This window comes from Sebastes umbrosus, chromosome 7 (genome assembly GCF_015220745.1).
Source record: "Sebastes umbrosus isolate fSebUmb1 chromosome 7, fSebUmb1.pri, whole genome shotgun sequence".
Classification (NCBI taxonomy): Eukaryota; Metazoa; Chordata; class Actinopteri; order Perciformes; family Sebastidae; genus Sebastes; species Sebastes umbrosus.
In genome coordinates this window covers 9,180,640-9,202,082 of record NC_051275.1, presented here as the reverse complement: position 1 = coordinate 9,202,082, position 21,443 = coordinate 9,180,640, and the positions used below count along the sequence as shown (strand labels likewise).

The window sequence follows — 21,443 nt, the reverse complement described above, 5'->3', positions numbered from 1 at the left end:
AAAAATATATCTATATATATTGATATATATGTATATTTATATATATTTATATATATAAATATTTATACATATATATAAATATACAGTATATATATATTTATAAATATATATTTTGATATGTATATATTTATATTTATTTTGATATATATATATGAATATATATTTATATATGAACATATATTTATATATATATATTTAAATATATACATTTATATATATGAATATATATTTTGATATATATATTTATACATCAAAATATATATTAATATATACATATATATACATATATGTATATATTAATATATACATATATATATATTAATATATATATATATATATATAGTACCATTATCAAAGCAATAGCAAAGCAGTAGCCTAAATGTGCTTGTATTTTAGCAGAATCATATATTTTGATATATATATTTATACATCAAAATATATATTAATATATACATATATATGTATATATTAATATATATATATATGTATATATTAATATATACATATATATATATATATATATATATACATATATATATATATATATATATATAGTACCATTATCAAAGCAATAGCAAAGCAGTAGCCTAAATGTGCTTGTATTTTAGCAGAATCAGTTCACGGGATGGATGGATGGGTACATGAGTTATAGGTTGTGGTCATTGTGTCTCTAAAGCACCAGTGTACTCGTACTACTTGTACAGTAGTCTGTTAACTCATTTAGTTGTAACAGCTAATTAATGTTTGCTCAGTAGAAGCAGCAGTATGGAGACAGTATTAATGGCTAGTATAGTAGAAGTAGACTATGAAAGGAATATGGTGATACATGAGTAAAACCAGCCTAGCAGCCCTACACAATATGTGTATATACACTAATCTATGTTACAATGTATCCTCTCCAAAACCCATCTATATCCGCTGCACTGCGCATGCGCGTCTGGCGGTTCGCGGTTGCGCCAACTCTGGTAGAGGATGTTGCTAGCAGCCATGATGGTGTAGATGTGCACAGCCTTTTTCACAACAATAACAGCAACACAATTTGCATCTCCAGATTACCCCGATTTTTTGAGGATTATACCTTCTGAAGTCTACCGTGCATTGGACTCCGGACACACCGAATCCCCTTCAGTATTTGTCTGCTACTATCTTGCTGTATTGACAATGGGAGCGGAGCGGTTTGCACATTTACAAGGCTGCTTTCTGCAGGAGCAGAGACAATCATGGCTGGCCAGCTAGATAGGCCGCGGAGGGATCTTGTAGCTGACAGCAACAGAGTACTGTGTGTGGAGCTTGTGGGCAGATCATAAAACGTGGTACTAAAGAAGCTCAGTGTTTAAATCACACGAGTATAGTTGTGTTGTCTCTTTGAGGCCCTGAGTGAGACCGTTAGCTTCACAACCTTGACTGGTTCGTTAGCTCCTTTTAGCCGGCTAACGAGAGCTAGCATCGACTGCCTGGCTATCCATCCGCTGGAAAAAGACAATATAGTGCTGGGGTTTGCTTCTCCTCGGTGTGTGCTCGGTAGGCATTTGTATATCGCAAAAGTCCCCCTTTTTGCAGCGTCTGCACCTGGATGAATGTGGGACAAAATGGAGACCCCGACGATTGTGTACGATCTGGATACCTCTGGGGGCTTAATGGAGGTGAGGGTTGCTCTGCTTCATGCAGGCCTTTCATGTGAAGTACCCTTATTTGCTCGTGTGTTAATGTCTTTTTCCCATCACATTCAGTGTTGTTGTCATCAGCAAAACCATACCCTGCTGTCATGAATGTCTCCGTTAGCTCACTTTAGCTGGATTGGTAATAATGGATGCCACAAGTCGGCGTTAGCGGCGCTTAGCTTTGTGGAGATGGCACAAAAGCTGCTGCACATTTTTGCACAAACTCTTCAGACAAACTGATTTTATACTAAAAGAGCTGCTTTTTTTTTTTTTTTTACAGCAAATCCAAACACTGCTGGCGCCCCCGAAGTCAGAGGAGGTGGAGAAGAGGAGTCGGAAGTTGGTGAGAGACGTCCGGAGGAGCGGCAGGGCCACCAACCACGACACCTGCGACAGCTGCCGGGAGGGGGGAGACCTGCTCTGCTGCGATCACTGTCCTGCAGCCTTCCACCTCCAGTGCTGGTCAGTGGCTGTTATTGGAACAAAACAAAAGATGCAGATTGCATGTTTTATGCATGCATTAAATAAATGCATGTCTTGTGTTGGCTGCAAGTTAGACTGAATGCTAACTTTCAGTGGTGGTTGTTCTTCCTGATGAAGTTGTTGCTGTTCTTGGTAGAATAGAATAGAAAGCTTTATTGTCATTGTATTAAATACATTTAATTACATTCACAGATTCACAGTTGCCACTTCTGGTCAGTGCTTTGAAACGAATACTTGACAAGCACTAAACGAGGCAGATAAAACATATAACAAGTAAAACACACACATTTATAAAGCAAATAAAACAGGTAGGGTAGATGTAATAAATAAATATAAACTGAAGTGTTACACTAGAAGTATAAAATATAAAAATAGATGTAATGTAAACAGAGGTAATTGCACTTGTAAAATAGATAGGGTAGATGTACAAAGGTAGTTGCACTTGAGGTGTATATTGCATCAAGGATATATTGCACAGACAAATGTATTTCACATTCAGTGTACAGATGCAGCATAAACATGTAGTATTTCTCTGGAAAATATGTGATTTAAATTATGCCCCCTGAAGAGATTTTACCAGTCGATCCTGCACATAATCTGCTGTTGTTTCCAATAACATTGCAACTGCACCCATGGGTGCATCCCCGAGGAGGTTGGCAGCGAGCCTTGTGTAGGTAGACCTTTGTAAAGATTTTAATACAGTTATTTGAACAAAAGAAGATGCAGAACTCAACGTTTTATGCATGCATTAAATCCATGCATGCCATATCTTGCAGTGTTAGCTCAGTGGTGGTTGTTCTTCCTGATGAAGTTGTTACTGTTCTTGGTGCAGCATAAACATGTAGTATTTCTCTGAAAATATGTGAATTAAATTACGATGCCCCCTGAATAGATTTTACCAGTCGATCCGGCACATAATCTGCTGTTGTTTCCAATAACATTGCACCCATGGGTGCACCCCCGAGGAGGGCGGCAGCGAGCCTTGTGCAGACCTTTTTTGAAAGTTGGATTTTAATATACTGTGTTGCCCCCGGGGAATTATCTACATGCCGAATTCACCCTTTCATACAAATACATTAAAACATATGCTGCGATCATTGTGCTAGTACTCTTAAAGGCGAGTGAACATTGAATTGGTGGTTTCATGAATGGGGTTTGGCGCTATTTCGATCCACGTCGGTGTCGAGTGACTTAAAAGTAGCCAACTGTTGTATTTCCTCACAGTGAGATGTGTGCTGTCTCGTTATAGATATGGCTGTATAGTTAGCCGAATTTATCGAGAGCATAAATGCAGTCTTTATTGGTAACAAAAAGGCATGTTAATGAGCCGTGCAGGGGCTAAAAGAGAGAAGTGTAGCCGGCTAGATGTAGCCTGCAGTCGGTCCTCCCCTCCTGTCGCGGCTGCAGCCAGCGGAGCCGCTGCTACTAAAAATGGAGTCGAGACTCTGCCTCTGTTTACAATATGGCGACCTCACTGCTCTTTTTTCTCCCTATTCCACCGCCATCTTACCAACCTTTACCATTCGGCTTTAAAAAAACATGCTTTCTATATAACATGGAGGAAATGTGAGTCATTATGTGAGCCTGTGTAGCGCCATGACTGCATGCTTCTTGTGGACACGTTGTTAGAGAGCTCAGTCCCGTTGTACAGTAACCGGTTTCGCCGGTGAAGCTTTGCACCGATTGACTCCCCCATCGTTAAACATCTTGCTTTGCATGATTTATTTCAACTTTGACATTTGGAAGAGTTCAGTTTCAGACTGTCACTTTGGAAACGACACAAACAGAAACGTTTTTTATCCACATATGGTCAGGCATGTCTTCATCTTCACACATGTATATCATATTACTGCATATTGGGAAGAAACATGCTGCTTTCATGTGTGTTGTCTTAAAGGTAGTGTCACACAGGGGTAACTCTTTATGAATGTTTGCTTATGATTGGGAGGTTTTTAGGTTGTAGATATAGACTTAGTTTCAGATGTAAGATAAGATAAGATATTCCTTTATTAGTCCCACAGTGGGGAAAAGTGCAGTGTACAGCAGCAAAGGGGAGAGTGCAAAAAAAAACAAGAAGCATCAGCTAACACAGTAAAAAAAAAAGAGCTAAACAAAGTGTAACAAAATATGAACCATTTAAATAGAAGGAAGTATAAAAATAGGAGCAGTATATACAGTATTGACAATAAACAGACTATTAACAAAATTGCACAAGTGGAAAATGATATTGCACAGTGAGAATGAATGAATGAAATAAGTGTAAGTGGTCTACTGGGAGCAGTGCTGGTTGTGGAGTCTGACAGCTGCAGGAAGTGTCCTGCCTGTTATAAATCAATCATGATATTGCCCTTCCTTGACTCATAGTTGTTCTGTCAACCACTGGTCACATGGTCCTGAGATATTTTTTTTTTTTCATTTTTGAATCATGGTGAAATTTAACCGGAAATTTATAATTATTATTGTTATATAAAGTTAATTAGACAATTTGGAATCTTGTATATTACTAATTCATGTTCCAGCTGTTGTAATGCAAATGTAAACAAGTTGGAAATTGAGATAACTGTTTTGCACATTGTTGACATGCATTTTCTTTGTTGTAATGCAATTGTCAGTTCAATAGTTGTAACACTGGAATGTTGGATAACTTAAGTGGGGACTCGGTGACAATGTGGTCGATCTATTCAATTCAGTTCTATTTTTATATGCTATATACATTATATACTGGAATTTAAATTCCTGTTTAAGTTTTGACCAATTTGTTGCTGCATAAAAAAAGGTTCACACCTGAATTGTAAGTCCTGGTAATTTTGAAGATTTTTTTTACAAAGTTGCTAGTGTACGATTTATTATAATAAATAGCAATTAAATAAATGTACATCTATGTATTTATTTGTTACATTTGGTTTTACAAAGTTAGGAAAGCAATGTTTAAGTTGAGCCTGATGTTGCCTTACACATACAGGAATGATCCAGTCACTTCCACACAGTGAGGCATACAGCTTATTAATTAAAAACTGGTATAGGATCGGTACTCGGTATCGGCCGATACCCCAAAGCCCAGGTATCTCTATCGGGACTGACAGCAACAATGTAATAGAATACAAATAATAATATTATGACTGCATACATGGATGTTATATGATAAAGTTTATTAATTTGCTTGCATTGATTATGAACCTAGTCAGTGATTATTGTCTTTTACCTTCTTACAACAGCAACCCACCTCTAAGTGAAGAAATGCTTCCCCCAGGGGAATGGATGTGTCACCGCTGCAATGTTCGAAAAAAGGTGAGTGGCAGGTCTTCTCTATTACCCAATCCTCCACCAATGTTAATGTCATGCTGCTGTCAAAATGAAGAGAAAAAGTATGCTATATGGACTGATGAATCTGTCCTTTGGTCTTTGTTTGCTGCCATCAGAAGCGAGAGCAGAAGTCAGAACAGACCAACGGCCTACCGGAGAAGTCCTCATCTAAGCGCTCCGTGTCCCCGGCCGTGGAGCTGGAGCTCAACGCCGGCCCACTGCGGCTCGACGGCCTGCCTCCGGGGGCCGGAGCAGCAGGTCCCGGCCTGCGAGTGGCTCAGGTACGCCTCTTGGACCGCAGGACCAGCAGCAGGCCGAGCAGCCGGCCCGGAACGCCCACCTCCAACACTTCGTCCACCCCGACCCCCTCCGAGGAGCAGAACGACGGGGAGGAAGAGGCAGCAGAGCCCGAGGATGAAGTTCTGGGCTCAGAGCACGAGGGTGCTACGCTATCCGCTCCGACTCCACGCCTCCTCAAGAGGCCCTTTCAGCTGCTAATAGCAGCCGCTATGGAGAGAAACCCTACGCAGTTCCAGCTGCCCAGTGAGCTCACCTGCACCACTGCACTACCAGGTCAGCCATAATGATTGCCTAACCTTTCACTGTGAAATTATACTGTATTTATTTCAACAAGTGAAGAAAAAATATTTCAGGGTATAGGGAAAGAGGGTTCTTCACTTTGTAGGCCTGCCACGATCGATAGTTTTTTGGTGTATTACTATATATATGCCTATGGATTACAAATATAAATCAAAGATAGATGACATCTGGGGCATTAACAAGACCAGATACTCATCTATAACTGAGTTTGATATTTAATTTTTTTTTATGGTATCTCTCATATCATAATAAATATCCAGTTTTGTTGATGGCCTGGTGAATCTTGGTTTCTCAACTTCTCTGGCTCGGTAACCTATTTTAGGTCTCAAATTACTAATAACTCCAACAGTTAGAGATCGGTCAGGTTGTCATGTTAATCTGAGTTTAGCATATTTTTTATATTTTATTCATTTGTATTTTATATTATTTTATGAGTAGATGAGGGAAGCTGTGGAAAGTGTGTATGTATTAAAACAAAGTACTGCGTCTTGGTTACAAAATGTGTCCTGGAATGTATTGAGCACTTCAGCAGATTTCTGGTACATGACAGCATAAAGATATCTGGTTTGGATTATTTGGATTTCTAGGCAGCAGTAAACGGAGGAGAAAAGAGGAGCTACTGGGGAAGCCATTCAGGAGGCCTCAGCATGAACTGGATCCCAATGGTCTGGTCCCTCTACCTGTCAAAGTATGCTTTTCTTGCAGCAGGTAAGTACCAGATTACAGTATGTACAAAGATGTACACACAGACCTGAAATGTTTCATATCTTGTACTGATTTCCTTGTGTTTCCTCCTCACAGGAGTTGCAGGTTGGCCCCCCTGATCCAGTGTGACTATTGTCCCCTTCTTTTCCACATGGACTGTCTGGACCCTCCACTCACAGCTTTACCTGCTGGCAAATGGATGTGTCCAAACCATGTTGAGCACTTAGTGGTAAGAGTCATGGTCTTGGCTCAGAGCTTAACCATCTTTTTTTTTTTTTTCTTGCCAACAGAATGATAATTTTTTTCCATTTCAAATGTTTGTCTGATGTCCAGCTGAATCAGAGGAGCCTGAGCCTGTCCAGTCGCTGTCAGCTCTTTGACCATTTCCAGGACAGGATGTCCCAGCACGCCGTCAAGTTGGACTTCCTACGTAGAGTCCATCGGCAGAACGCACCCAACCGGCGCACAACCCACCAGCACAATAAGAAGACCATGAAGGTAGACTGGCCGCCTCAGTATGAGGGTGTAGAGAGCCTAATGGTAGCAGATTAGGGATGTTCCTAACGACTAATTTCCCTGAAGTTTAAACTTAGACTCGTTGGCTAGTCAAAAACAGTCAACATTGATCACAGTTTAAGGTTAAACTGCCTCGGATGTTACATTGTGTAACAGGGTCCCAGAAATGAAGTTATTTCTAACAGTCACTGTTTGGATTCAGGTGCCAGATGCCATCAAGTCCCAGTACCAGAATCCTCCCCACATGCTGCTTCCTGCAGGGGTGCGCCAGTTGGAGCTGGTATGTAGCGGCGTGCCTGACCACCAGCCCTCAAAGCACCTCACCTCAGAGGCTGAGCAGCAGGAGGTAAGCGGATAACAAATTGGACAACAGTTTGTCCAATATGTCATTTTGTATCAGTGTAATAAGAGTCACCTGCAGCCACAGCTTGTATCTTGTATGCTCTGTATAACAAAAAAGATGTTAATGATTTTGGCAAGTGTGTTAGTGAATCACCGATGGTATGTGGAATGATGTCCATGCGGGTAGAGGCGTTAAAGAACAGCCAATTAATCAAATCGTGCAGCAATGTGGCTTGAAGGTGATATTTGCCTTGATTATAGATGGCTGTGGATTCAGGTAGCAGCTCTTCTCCAAGTAGGGAAATACAAAGTCAAACTGTTTATCAGAAAAACTTCAGTGTTTTAGAAGGTCTGGAAGCCAAGCTAATCTTGCTGTTCAACATACCAGGCCCTTCAAACAGCAAACAGATGCATAAAAAGACCCAGAGTCAATGAAAAATCATATTTGCTTCAGTTATTTAAAAACATATTTGCAACAAAAGAATACTTGTGATATTTTTATTTTTTTTCCCTGTGAAATAAATTACTCCATTAGATAGGACGGTGTTCTAAAAATAATTGTTGGTTGCTTATTATGTTGTAAAACATGGTTCTGCTGTGTTGGAACAGTGGCTTCAGGATGTCATCGCCCTCCAGTGCAGCATCATGCGACACCTATCCATCAAGCAGAAGGCTTCGTCCGCAGCATCCACCCTGTCGCCAGTAACATCGTCAACAGAGTGGGTTTCTGAGCAGAAAGCCAGTACTAAATCATGTGTAACATCAGAGGGCATGAAAACTCCGTCTTCTTTAGGAAGGACTTCCCTCCCCGACCCCTGCTCTAAACCCTGCAGTACGCCCAATGACCCCCAGGGGGCCTCGCTCTTAAGGGACACCCTTGCAGAGACGGGTGTTTGTAAATGCAGCCCGACGCCATGTCAGAACTGTAGGAAACCCAACGGACCTCTAGCAGAGGAGTGTCAGCCTCCCAAAGCCAACGGACCTATAGACTGTAACAGTGCCTCGGACTCCTGCAGGCAGGCTGAGCTGCAGCACAGACTGATGACCAGTACGACACCCCCGGACTCAGCTCCCGCCTCTGTGCTGGTGAACCACATAGGAGCAGAAACGGTTAAAAAGGAGCCCGAGAGCACTACAGAGGCCTGCGCTCAGAAGAACTGCCCCACTGCCCTGACGATATGGCCCCACAGCGGCCAGCAGAACCACAGGAGCCAGACGGTCCTCCAGCAGGAGTGTATGAGCAGCGATGAAAAACCAACCTACTCCATCACCAGCAGCGCCCGCTCATACACACCACCTAAAGGCAACCAGGAGCACGACTCAACCAAGCTGAGGTCGTCTTCACTCTCTCCAGGTACACATTCCTGAACCAATCAACTGCTCACCGCTGATTGGCTTCCCAGGTTCATTAGAGGTTCTGTAGGGATCACTGCAAAAATAACTGTCTTTTAGAGGATGCGACGGTGAGGAAATGTTCCCACCGGTTAATAAACTTGTAACAACACCGTTGTTACCGATTACACCGGACATTTTACAGGAAAAGACGACGGTCAGTGAGTGTAGCTCGCTTACTTTGATATTTAACGTTGGATGTGTTTTCTGGCCTCTCCGGTCCAGTCTTTGCTGCGGGGCCGCAGGGCTCTAACGCTACCTTGCGCCGCGCACAGCGGCTGTGACCGCTCCGTCCACCTCGTGGCGATTGCCTCATTAACGTTATGGTTTCCTTATAGCATTGGGTTTAATATTAAATATTGATTGCTTTTCGCTGAATGATTGCTTTTCGCTTCGACGCCAAATCCTCCGTCCGTCAACTCTCTCTTGTCCTGCGTGTATGAAATATGACACCTGCTACTCTGAGCTGGGACGCCGTAAAGATGCATTCACTTTCAGTTTATAGCGTCCGTCGTCCGACTATCTATTGATAACATGCCGCTGATACGCCAAGATTAACTAAATGGATTTTATTTCTGTAAAAAAGAAAAACGACGGTGGGTACGTAATGTAATTGGTGTGTGCCCGACCACCGTGTTACACCGGTAACACCGACTACTGCAACAAGCCTACCGTCTATTGTTTAGAATGCGTATTTGATATTCCCTCATGTTGAATGGTGAACGTTTTGAAAAAATTACATTGCAGTTGTTTGGGAAGAGATCACACCCTCGTCGCCAGTAGCTAACGCTACATAACATAAAACATATTGACACTCGGCCTACAGTCGCTGCTCCACGTGTCTCCTAAACCCATGACAACACAAGATGTAGAGTCAGGTGATGTCCGGGGGAAACCTTTTAGTCCAGATAACTATGCTTCTCCTTTCATTGAATCTTAAGAACAAATTTGCCCTTAGGTATGACAATCTTTCACCCTTTTTCTGCTTCATTCTTGCTTTGATCATAGAGCTTATTTGTTTGCTATTTAGTTATTTGAGATAGTTGGCAGAGGTAAACAGTAATTTTGTTTGTCTGAGTCTGAACAGTTCCAAGAAACACCGGTGTGAGAAGTTAGTGTGGTGGCACGCTTCATCTGCCTAGTTATAATGTAGAAGGCAAATGCATGTTGATAGATGTAGCAAATGTAAAATGCCTCAAACTAAATTCATTATTAATGTTATAGCATCTTCTCAGGATGTTGTCATTGTAGCGGTACTTTGGTCGTTGTTTATTGTTCAATATGCTGTATCTCGAATTTACTACCCTTCCATTCTTTTTTTACATTTAGTCTATTCTTTCTGTCAGTAGTTAATGTCCTTAAGGTCATTTTTGTGTGCTGGAAAATTAAAGTCTACCTAGAGCAATAAGAGGCCAGGCTTAGGTTATCCAAAAGACTTAATGATTGTAAAAAAAAACATGAAGCTAAAGCATGTTGAGCTACAGAGGGGTGGATCTAATACCAAACATCTGTACCTTGCAGCACTGCAACAAATCCTACTTTTGTGAGTCTTGACTTGTTGAAGGGTGTTACAGCAAGTCTGTGGTCATTTTTGTAGCTTGTTAGTGTTCAGACATTTCCACTATACACTGCTGGCCACTTTCGCTGAGGTACTTTGCAACACTTGATAACAGCTCCCCCTTCTGGTCACTGGCAAATTGTTCCCGGTGTTTCAAGTGTCACAGAGAAAAACAAATGGAGCTGAATGAGCTGCAGTTGAAATGATAGTTAGGACGTTTTTTTCTTGTACACAAAAACAGATTTAAATAACATAATACATAGTTTGAAATAGTTTATTCTACATAAATGAATGCAGTTCCCATCCAGTAAGATGTCCATGAGCAATCCTCCAGATCAGTCTCAGTTCTTTGGTGTGTTTCTCCTCTACAGACATAAAGGCTGGTCCTGGACTGATGGGATCACTGCTGCCCAGCACTCTCTCCTCCATCGCTAACCTGTCCAGCTGCATGAAAGATGGAAAGGAGGAGGAAAGAGGTGAGTGTGCTCACTCAATAGTGAGATCTGACAATACTGAGCCATTGTGGTATAGTATGAATGTCAAGTCTGTGATGAAGCAAAGTAACAGTATAATTACGTTCTGATGGTCCTGTGTGTGTGTTTATGTGTGTGTGTGTAGGGATTGAGCTGGACAAACTGGATGCAGAGATGATCAAGCTCCTGGCCTGGCAGAGGATCCAGCAGCTCTTCCCCCCCAAAGTGCCCAGCACTCCACTTCCCCCGGCCACCAGCGCAGCCCCCAAAACCCCAACACCCTGCCCTGACAGTAAGACACTAACTTAGACACAGCTCAGACACTGCTCGTTGATTAGAGTGTAAGGGTTTCTGTAAATTTGAATTGAATTTCCACGTCTAATTTAGAGACTTTTCTGAAACTATTTCCGAAGTTAACAAGCTGAACCTCTTCCCACCAGGTCAGAAGAAGGTCCAAGCCCGAGCCGTCTTCTACCCTCTGACAGGAAAAGGAGGAGCTGTCAGCATGTGCTATAGGACGTTATATATAGGATCAGGTAAGACATGCTGCATGACAGTAGGGGTGGGCAGTATACCGGTTTCAACACCATCACCGGTGTCACGTTCGGCCACGACATGGATTTTGCAATACTGTCATGACCATGGTAAACATACACACGTTTTGGTTTAACACACACACACGACGGAGATACAACGCCCGATAAACTACGTCACATCCACACAGGTTTTCTATGGTTACATACAGCCTACCGCCGTTCCATTTCGTCACGGAACCTTTTACTTTTCATTTCAGTGCCCATATTAACAGGTTAGAGCAGCCAAACCGACCAGGTGGGCAGCGCGGCTGCAGCCGCTCGTACGTGTGTGGCGTCCACACAGACAGCGTTGCTGCTGCGGAGCTGCCAGCCCTCAACAGATCGTTTCTACGGTGTAGTTTGGCTGAGAACTGTGCGCATCACTTTGAAAAATTAGGCGACACACGGCGAATCTCTAGATGAGCCGCCCACAGCCGAGCCGCGCTGCTTTCTTCACGCGGGTTAAGATGTAAAAGGTTATGTCAGCTTTTGGTTTCTTCAAAGAATGTAAATTCAATTAAATGTAATGTAATTCCCAGTTTGGCTGTGGTGAAAAGAGGTGAAATAATAAAACAACAGTTGGCTAAATATGTGAAAGAACAACATTTTTTCCAAATATTCTTTATTGCTGAGATCCAGGTTGCTCGACAGTCAGCTACAGTTCACTCACAACTGAAAACAACAGCATGGCTGTTATTATTAACTCTGAATGAATCACATTACATTTACATTATGGGGCCGGCTACTCCTCCAAAAACACATGTAGGCCTATAACTCGTTTTTGATTTGGAGCCAATAAACACATCTGTTTTAAAAAATATATATATATATTTTCTTTCTTGACCCCCAAGTTGGGAACCCCTGGTTGAGACAACAACTTTGGCTTCCTTTTGTTGAATGAAAGAAAGCGTTTTTTGTAGAAAAATGTGTTTTGTATTTCTCAAAGTAAGGTATCCAAAAAAAACATCTGTACCAAATCGTGGGTACTGTATTGGCAATAATATCAGACAATACGCACCCCAGGCGTGACCATTGATACCCTGTACTTATGTTTTAGTTTTTAAGACACGATAATATGACAATAGAGATGTTATGTGTCTCCTTTTCTCTGTGGAACATTTTTTGAAATGACATGAGTCTGAAACTAGCAGCACTGTATTTGATACCTGTAGAGTTGTAGCATTGCTAAACATTGTCTTCGATGACCATTATTGATTTTTTTCCCCCCATAAAACTGAAACTCACTACCTTTCTAATGTTTTTGTAAAGGTGCTGACATGGACGTGTGCCTTACAAACTACGGCCATTGCAACTACATATCGGGGAAACACGCCTGTATTTTCTATGATGAGGTATGGGCTTTATAACTGCTGCACTGCTTAAATGTATAAGAATGTTATTGCCTATTAAACACATTAAGGTACTGTTGTTGTTGTTGTTGTTGTTGTTGTTGTTGTTGTTGTTGTTGTTGGACATGGTGTAAATGGTTTGTGTCTGTGTCCCTTTTAGAATACCAAGCACTATGAGCTGCTCAATTACAGCGAGCACGGCACCACCGTTGACAACGTCCTCTACTCGTGTGACTTCTCTGAGAAGGCCTCTCCATCTCCACCAAGCGGGCTGGTGGCCAAAGTCCAAGGCATCATACGTCAGTATATCTCATTCTCACACATTTCAAATTGTTAAAGCTCTCATAAGTATTTGTAGTATGTGCAGTCATCAGTTGAGCTGGGTATAAAAATTACAATGGCAGTCAGTGTACGGTGTACCGATACTAGAAAGGTATCGCAATACCCTGCCGTTTAAAAAAACGGTACGATACCCCGTTTTATTAGTACCGATACTTTAAGAGTGACAGAGTTTTAATATCAGCCGTGAAGCAGCGGGGCCGTGAGTGTGCAGCGCTCTGCTTTGGAGGACAGCATTAGTATTGGAATCCCGCAGGAACGAGGTGGTTATGATTTTGCTGCTGGTGGGAGCAAGAGGTCAAAAAATAAACTGTAGTGATAACCAGAAGGATGGAGTCAACAAGTGAAGTTGAAAAGAAGATGAAAGCAGGTCATGAACCTCTCGCCGGCTGCACAGTCTGAGCTGGTGTCTGTAAAACATAATAACAGCGCGGTTCTAATCACCGATGAAATGTACCAATAAAAATTAGATTCTCCATCTTTTCTGAATCTGTCCAAGCATCTTCTGTAATTTGCAAACACATAATCCACCAAAGAGCACGTGTTAAAGTATTATTTTACCGTGTGTCTCTGTAACGTGGAATGGACGGAGGAAAAGCAGTCAGAGAGTGACTCTTCTCTCTCTTCACATACTCTCTACAGCGCTTTCTACAGTTACTGTGTTGTCTTACTGATTTTAGCAGCTTTTCTCTCATCAACTTCTCACAGAACTTTATCTGAATTCATTATAATTTGGTGGGTTTTTGTTTTCGAAGCCTCTCACTGTCTCCCGTGCTGCAATACCACTCTCTGCCCGAACTGTTACTGATGCGCCAGCGGGGGGCGCTGTTTTACAACAAAAACAGCCTTATTAAACGATGTTTAATAAGCTAAGTGAATCATAAATACTTTATTGATCCCCGGGAGGAAATTACAGTTGTTCCATTTTAGAATAAAAATGTATGTAAACATAGAGGGGTCATGAGAAAAATATAAATAAGAATAGATATGAAATGTAAATATGTGTGCATTGTCAGAAATAAATGAAAATATCAAATTAACTATCAAATAAATCACATAACCTCAAGTATAGGGGACATTAGGACAATTAAAAAATGTCGGGTTTGTGCAGGATGTCCCGTGTTGCACTAGTGACGACTCGACTTGCTTGGAACCGTTCTTTTTTTGGTTTTCTAACAATAAAAGTTGTTGATCGTACCTGGTACCTAGTACTTTTTTGGGTATCCTCTTGGTCAAGGTTCCAAGCGAGCTGAGCCGATACTAGGGCTGTGTATTGGCAAGAATCTGGCGATACGATACGTACCAAGATACATGGGTTACGATTCAGTATAATGCGATACTGTAAGTAAGTCAATATATTGTGATTTTTAAAATCTAATTTTAGGAAAACTGTCAGCGTTCACATGTCACAGCATGTTGTGGGTGCCTGTTTCCAAATTTCTCCCCTTGTTCTCGGTGCAGGCCGCAGTAAGAAGCGCGAGGACGACGAGGGTCCCAGCTCCGTGGTGGGTTTGTTGCCGGCCGGCGGAGTGATGAGCAGCCAGCCTCAGGGCGGCTCCGAGCCGTCGTGCAGCTGTAAGGCGAGCAGCTCCAGCCTGATCGGAGGCAGCGGGGCGGGTTGGGAGGGCACGGCCCTACTCCACCACGGCAGCTACATCAAACTGGGTTGCCTCCAGTTTGTCTTCAGCATCACCGAGTTCGCCAGTAAGCAGCCCAAAGAGGAGCAGACCACCACGCCCGCAGCCAGTTGCACTAGCACCAGCAGCAACGGCAGCAGCAGCGCGGCCAGCACCACTACCAGTACCGCCCCCACCACCACCTTCACACAACCACAACCACCACCACCACCACCACCACCAACACCCAACACTGCCACAGTGAGCAGCCCCTCCAGCCAGGATGAGACCGACACTGAGACTGTCCCTCCCCACCAAGTGCCCGTACTGCGCTCCAACTCTATTCCATAACCTGCACAGGAAGTCCCACCCTCCCTACTTTTGTTTTGCACCTTCCGAGTCACAATGAAGGGAAAGCTGCACAGCTGGTTGGTCAACAGGGAAAAGTTTATTTTTTCATTTTTAACGGTTTATATCTTTGCATGAACTTGAAGTATTTTTGACAATCTCTTGTTTTTGTTTTTTTTGAATGACTGACCAGTAACCCTCTGTTCACTTCAGACCGTTAGGACTTTGAGCAAACATTATTTACCCATGCTCAACTTTTCTTTTGCCAGTATATTGGTCATGTATGGTGTAACATTATTTTGTCAGTCAACCCATTTAGCACAAACCTTTTTAATTTGTAGTATTGAATTCCATACATTCTAATTTCTTTTGCTGCTTTTGCACCATAGGTAGCTATATATGTATGAAAACATACATGCTTATACACTATAATATGTATATATAATGTAAATATATATAATTCAGTGCCTCTCAATTGGAGAAACATTGGATTTCCTGTAGATTTACCATTTTTTGGTTTTTAACTGTACAGTTCATGGAATTTGTGATACTGTGTAGAGTACCAGAAGTTTTGTGATAAAACTCGTTCTTAGTCTGTACTTTCCGCTGTAGTCCATCTGTAAATACCGTATTGTTTTAGCACTCATTTTAACATCTTGTGCTGCTCTGTATATAAGCACTCTTTGTCTGTACCTGCTTGTCTGTTCAAACCTGTAAATACAGAAAGATTTTCTAAGAACAAACTCAATGGATTTGTGTCCTCTGTTATTTTTCTGGCTATTGTGGGTCCACTTTGGACTTTGATTTTCCACATTCTGCGCCGAGTTGGCAAAGGTTATAATTGAGTACTTGAAAGTGTTTTGGGAAGGGCTTGTGATTGATGTCATGTTGCTTTTAAAGGTCAGGTAACATGGAGAAAGTAGATTGCAGAAATTACGGCTGGGACAGTGCAGACGGTGGAAGTGCTTTTTGACATCTGGGTCGATATATATATAAAGCTAGGTAAAATTGTGGTGTTTATTGCATCAAAAATCAAAAGAATGACTTCATTTTGCTAATTTTTACAGTTAAGAATAAGTCAGATGCAAAAAAGTTCCTAAGTGTTAAAGGGTAACTTTGGTATTTTTCAACCTGGACCCTATTTTCCCATGTTTTAAGTGATTAATAGGGACAGCATTTTTTTAAAATTAGTCCAGTAATGATTGAGAGTGCTGCAGCCGCAAAACAGGCTGCAATGTAATCCTCCGGGGCGATTCATCACCATCAATGTACGTCCACTTAAAGTGCTTGTTTTTGCCACTGACAGGCTCAGATTGTTATAAGTATCTGACAACATTGTGGAAAGGACCCTACAGAGAAATAAAATGTTTTTCTTCACCTTTCTCTTGATCCGGTCTGTTTGTTATTGTGTCTAACTAAGTCTTGCTTAAGGAGAAGTCTCGGTCTGAAATGAAATCCTGCGAGAGCTGACTTGTTGCCAGAAGACAATAGTGGGAACGTGAGTTTGTGTTGGAGAGAGGAGTGCCGGGAAGAGTTTGTTGAGTTGGAGTACAGAAAGCATAGCTCAGTGTTATCTAAAAGATTGTCAATGTCGTGGCTGAAAATGTAGCTGATTTTGGCAACAATGTCTCTTGCAATATTTCAGAAGAATTGAAACCTCAAACGTTGGATGTTTAGATGTTTAATCGATAGGGTTTTCAAAAACAGAAAGGTAGAATGATGTTCAATTTTACCCCGTGTCCCTTAATGCACAAGTTTAGATAAGTCAGCTCAGGAAAATATCTTTATTTTTACAGAAATGTTGTGTCATGGATGTGTACAGGTAAAAAGTCTGTTTTAACTGTGGCCATTATGTCAAAATCACACCACAACCCACACTGTTCAGTGAGATTTGAGGTTTTCAAACCTTGTTCATGTGTTGGACACCTTCTGCATCACTAGAGGGCGTGGTATGTGTGTAGTTTCTACTGGGATTGAATGGAAGTAAGGCAGTACATATAATAATAGTACATAATAATTATTCAACATAATAATATACATTATTCTGAAATGGCTCATTCTGCATAATGACTCAATTTAATGTTTGTACTTTAAGTATATTTTGATGCTAATACTTTTGTACTTTTATTTTCAGATTCAGCACATCTGTTTTCGCGTTCATTGTTGCTCTTTCAAACTCACCAAAATTTTTGTTTTTTCATGGCCCAGCCGATACAAATATGAATGCACTTTTTATAATTTATGTAGATCAACTGTCTGTGTATGTGTTGCAACAGAAAACCTCTGGAGCTGATTTAAATTTTATTTATTTAAACCAAATTTTACATTTAGAAATGCTTATGCCAGCGGTTACTTTTAATAGTGAGAGCAAAATTAATAGAATTCTGCTGCGTTAAGACCAACATTTTCTGAGCATCTTAAGTTATCAGACTCACAGTGTCTTATCTAAAAATGTAACTATAATGACACAGTTTAGGTACATTTTACACATGATAATTGAAATATCAGTCAGCCATAATGAAAAGTACTTGCACTTGAGTATGACACAGTTGTGCTCCCTACATTACTGTAGTTTTTGTTGTCCAAAAACAAAACACACAAATTAGCTGTAATTGAAACTGATTATTTACCATTTATTCCAGAAAAGAAGAGGTGCCATGTATATACAGTATATCATAACTTTCTTTGAACACATCTATTACTATGTTTTTAAAAAAAAATCTAGGTAATTAACCCACATGAAATATAATATATTAAAATCACAAAATACATTTTTAATTGTTGGTTATGCCAGATTTTGAATTTATTTGCACTTGCACGGATATCTCCCACTTGTACAAAACCTGCATGTTGTAATTATTGATGACAACAGCAACAAAACAAAGACCTTTCCATTGCTAATGCAAGAACTTGTTTAAAAAATACCCCAATGAAAATGTTAAATAGTACAGTTTTTGAGTATAGCTGTGTAATTCAACAGAAATAATCGTGGTTTAGGGGTTTGACGGATATGCTTTTAGAGTGACAATACAATATAAACATTTTTTGAAGCAGGGATAAAAGAAGGCATAAATAATTGGGTTTAATGTTGAATTGAAGTAACCCAACCAAACAAATGCTTCAAAGATGGCAACAGGTGTACTGAAGCCAATGTAGACATCAATTATAGAATTTATAAAAAAGGGCATCCAGCAAAAGATGTATGCACCAAGCACAATACCCAGAGTCTTTGCAGCCTTATGCTCAGACTGCTTAATCAACCCACCTCCTTCTCTGACATTTGAACGATTGTGCATATCTCCAATCTTTCTTACATGCTCTTTGGCCACAATAAATATTTTAGTATACAGGCAAACCATCACAGTGCAGGGAAAGAAAAAGCAGACAATACTGTCCAGGACTCCCCAGAGGGGGTTAAAGAGAAGGTAACAACTGCCAAGGCAGTCTATCGATGCAATGTAATCCTCTAACCCTGCTACATTGGCCTTTGAGTAAAGTAGTCCATAAGAGTAGACAGCAGCCAGTGCCCAGCTAGCACATACCATAATCCATGCCACAGACATTGTGATATTCCTAGAATAATGCAGAGGATTGCATATGGCTTGTTGTCTGTCAACAGCAATGCAAATTAGGTGGAAGATAGACAGAGTGGTGAAAAACACATCAAAAGATGAGTGCAGCAGACAGAAGTCATCACCATAGAACCAGCAGCCGTGAATGGTCCGGATGGTGCTGAAGGGCATCACAGTGACACCCACTAGTAGATCAACCAGAGCAAGAGATACAATAAGCACATTGGTAGGATTATGCAACTGCTTGAAATGACCTATTGACACAATAACAACAGAGTTCCCTAAAATGGTAACCAGCATTCCTAAAGTAAACAGCAAATAGAGGGCAACTTTAGCCCCCACACTGAAATGTGCTCTAACACACGAGGCATTAGAGCCTGGAAAACAGTACTGCTCTTGAGAAAGGTCAAATGACATCATAAGCTCAAAGAGGTATACCAAAACCTCACAGATAACCCAACAGAACCCAAACAGAGAGAGGTCCATGGGAGAAACACACTGAAATCTCAGTTTTGTAAGCAAAGACACAGTATAGCGGCCACCTACCAATCACCTGATACCTTGTGACATCCAATCAAAAGCCTGATATTAACATACATGTAACATAGCCCAAGAGACATAATTATGTTTTAATGTTTGCAATATGCACAACAATGGCCTAAATAACAATTCATAGTTTCAAGAGGAAAATAATTTCATTTTGGAAATGTGTGCAACATACATGGTTGTGTTCAACCAAATGGTGTGTGAGGACAAAGACAATTTCAAGGACATCCCATGCATATGGCCCTCTTTTGGAGATGCTAAAAGAACAAATACACACATTAATACAGGAGGAAACGGTGGAACAATCAGAACAATCAGGACACCATCTCATTTGCATAACACCACAGCAATGTAGGAAAAAGATGAATCACTGTGGAGACAAGAATTTTATGCAGTGGTTGACCTAGTGAGGTCAGAAATTTGAGCGCAGCCAAAGTACCTGGGGGCTGGACAGCGGCGGAGCAGGAGACCTCAGGTAGACAGCCTGGGTGCAGGGCCGATGGGTGAAGCAGGTCTGGAGGATGCCTAGATGGCAGGGTTGATGGACCAACAAAGTCTCATCCCAACTTGTCACATATTGCCGCTTTGTCACGCCTCATGATGTCACTTTATTTTTGGCGTACATATTTGCCCTTTGGCATCACTTTTGGATTAGGCAACAAAACCACTGTAGTTAGGTTTAAGAAAGAACGTCATGGTTGGGCTTAAAACTACTACGATGTACAGTGAAAATGACACTGAACGTTGTGAGCTTGGGACACGAAAGGGACAGCTGATTGTGACGTGAAAGTGGGCAGATGGGTGTTGCCGCTCTGGAGGGCGGTGCCATAGTCAGGAAAGGCGGCTAGCACCTGATGATCCGTCTGTCAGTCGAGGCAGGGTGCAGGATAGGCGCTGAATACCAGGAGCAGGAGGCCGCCAACAAGAGAGCAGAGCAGGAGGCCGGTGGCAGGACATCAGAGCACTAATCACCCCTCCATGGAAGAAATCTCCCCAATTAACCATTTAGGACATCCAGAATCTTGGTAGAGAGGCCATGCGCAGGTAGAAGAAATATACCGATCAGCCATAACCTTATGACCATCTGCCTAATATTGAGTAGGTCCCCCTGTTGCCGCCAAAACAGCCCTGACCCGTCGAGGCATGGACTCCACTAGACCTCTGAAGGTGTGCTGTGGTATCTGGCACCAAGCTATCAGTAGCAGATCCTTTAAGTCCTGTCAGATGTGAGGTGGGGCCTCCATGGATCGGACTTGTTTGTCCAGCACATCCAACAGATGCTCGATTGGATTGAGATCTGGAGAATTTGGAGGCAGAGTCAACACCTGGAACTCGTTGCCATCCACATGATGTAAAAGAAAACGTGATTCATCAGACCGGGCCACCTTCTTCCATTGCTCCGTGGTCCAGTTCTGATGCTCATGTGCCCATTGTAGGCGCTTTTGGCGGCGGACACGGGTCAGCATAGGCACCCTAACCGGTCTGCGGCTACGCAGCCCCATACGCAACAAACTGCGATGCACTGTGTGTTCTGATACCTTTCGATCAGAACCAGCATTAACTTTTTCAGCAATTTAAGCTACAGTAGCTCTTCTATTGGATTGGAAAACACGGGCCAGCCTTCACTCCCCACGTGCATCAATGAACCTTGGCCGCCCATCCCACATGAGCTGCAGTTTTGGAGATGCTCTGACCCAGTCGTCTAGCCATCATAATTTGGCCCTTGTCAAAGTCGCTCACATCCTTACGCTTACCCATTTTTTCTGCTTCCAACACATCAACTTCAAGGACAAACATTTTCACTTGCTGTCTAATATATCCTACCCACTGCCAGATGCCATTGTAACAAGATAGTCAATGTTATTCACTTCACCTCTTAGTGGTCATAATGTTATGGCTGATCAGTGTATATCTATGTTGGCCTTGTTCCTCACTCTATGACAGGTTTGGTCGATCAGCTGTGGGCCCTCTGTTGTCTCATGTCAAACTACACGGGACCACTGGACATCAAAGGGGGCAAACCAGTCTGCAGAGCATGAATGTGTTTGGTAGAAAAATTGTCATG

The 21,443-nt window shown here is 41.7% G+C and overlaps 2 protein-coding genes across 3 annotated transcripts; one reads left to right on the top strand and one right to left on the bottom strand.

Annotated features, from left to right (window-relative positions):
• The first annotated feature begins 928 nt into the window (after window positions 1-928).
• phf12b (PHD finger protein 12b) lies at window positions 929-16,008 on the top strand. 2 transcript variants are annotated; one of them, XM_037775963.1, is made up of 15 exons: window positions 929-1,643; window positions 1,942-2,123; window positions 5,360-5,432; window positions 5,564-6,020; window positions 6,635-6,755; window positions 6,849-6,981; window positions 7,086-7,250; window positions 7,471-7,614; window positions 8,220-8,964; window positions 10,932-11,036; window positions 11,179-11,325; window positions 11,474-11,569; window positions 12,878-12,960; window positions 13,118-13,256; window positions 14,758-16,008. In XM_037775963.1, the coding sequence occupies exons 1-15, from the start codon at window positions 1,578-1,580 to the stop codon at window positions 15,261-15,263; spliced, it is 3,162 nt and encodes a 1,053-aa protein (XP_037631891.1). In that variant the 5' UTR covers window positions 929-1,577; the 3' UTR covers window positions 15,264-16,008. The 2 variants fall into 2 exon arrangements, with proteins under 2 accessions (XP_037631891.1, XP_037631892.1); XM_037775964.1 differs by lacking the exon at window positions 929-1,643 and having other exon boundaries at window positions 1,985-2,123; window positions 5,360-5,431; window positions 5,562-6,020.
• A 2,174-nt stretch (window positions 16,009-18,182) lies between these two features.
• On the bottom strand, window positions 18,183-19,249 carry LOC119492018 (trace amine-associated receptor 13c-like). The gene has a single exon (XM_037776326.1). It carries the CDS (start codon window positions 19,247-19,249, stop codon window positions 18,254-18,256), a length of 996 nt encoding a protein of 331 aa, XP_037632254.1. The 3' UTR covers window positions 18,183-18,253.
• Between the last annotated feature and the right edge of the window lie 2,194 nt (window positions 19,250-21,443).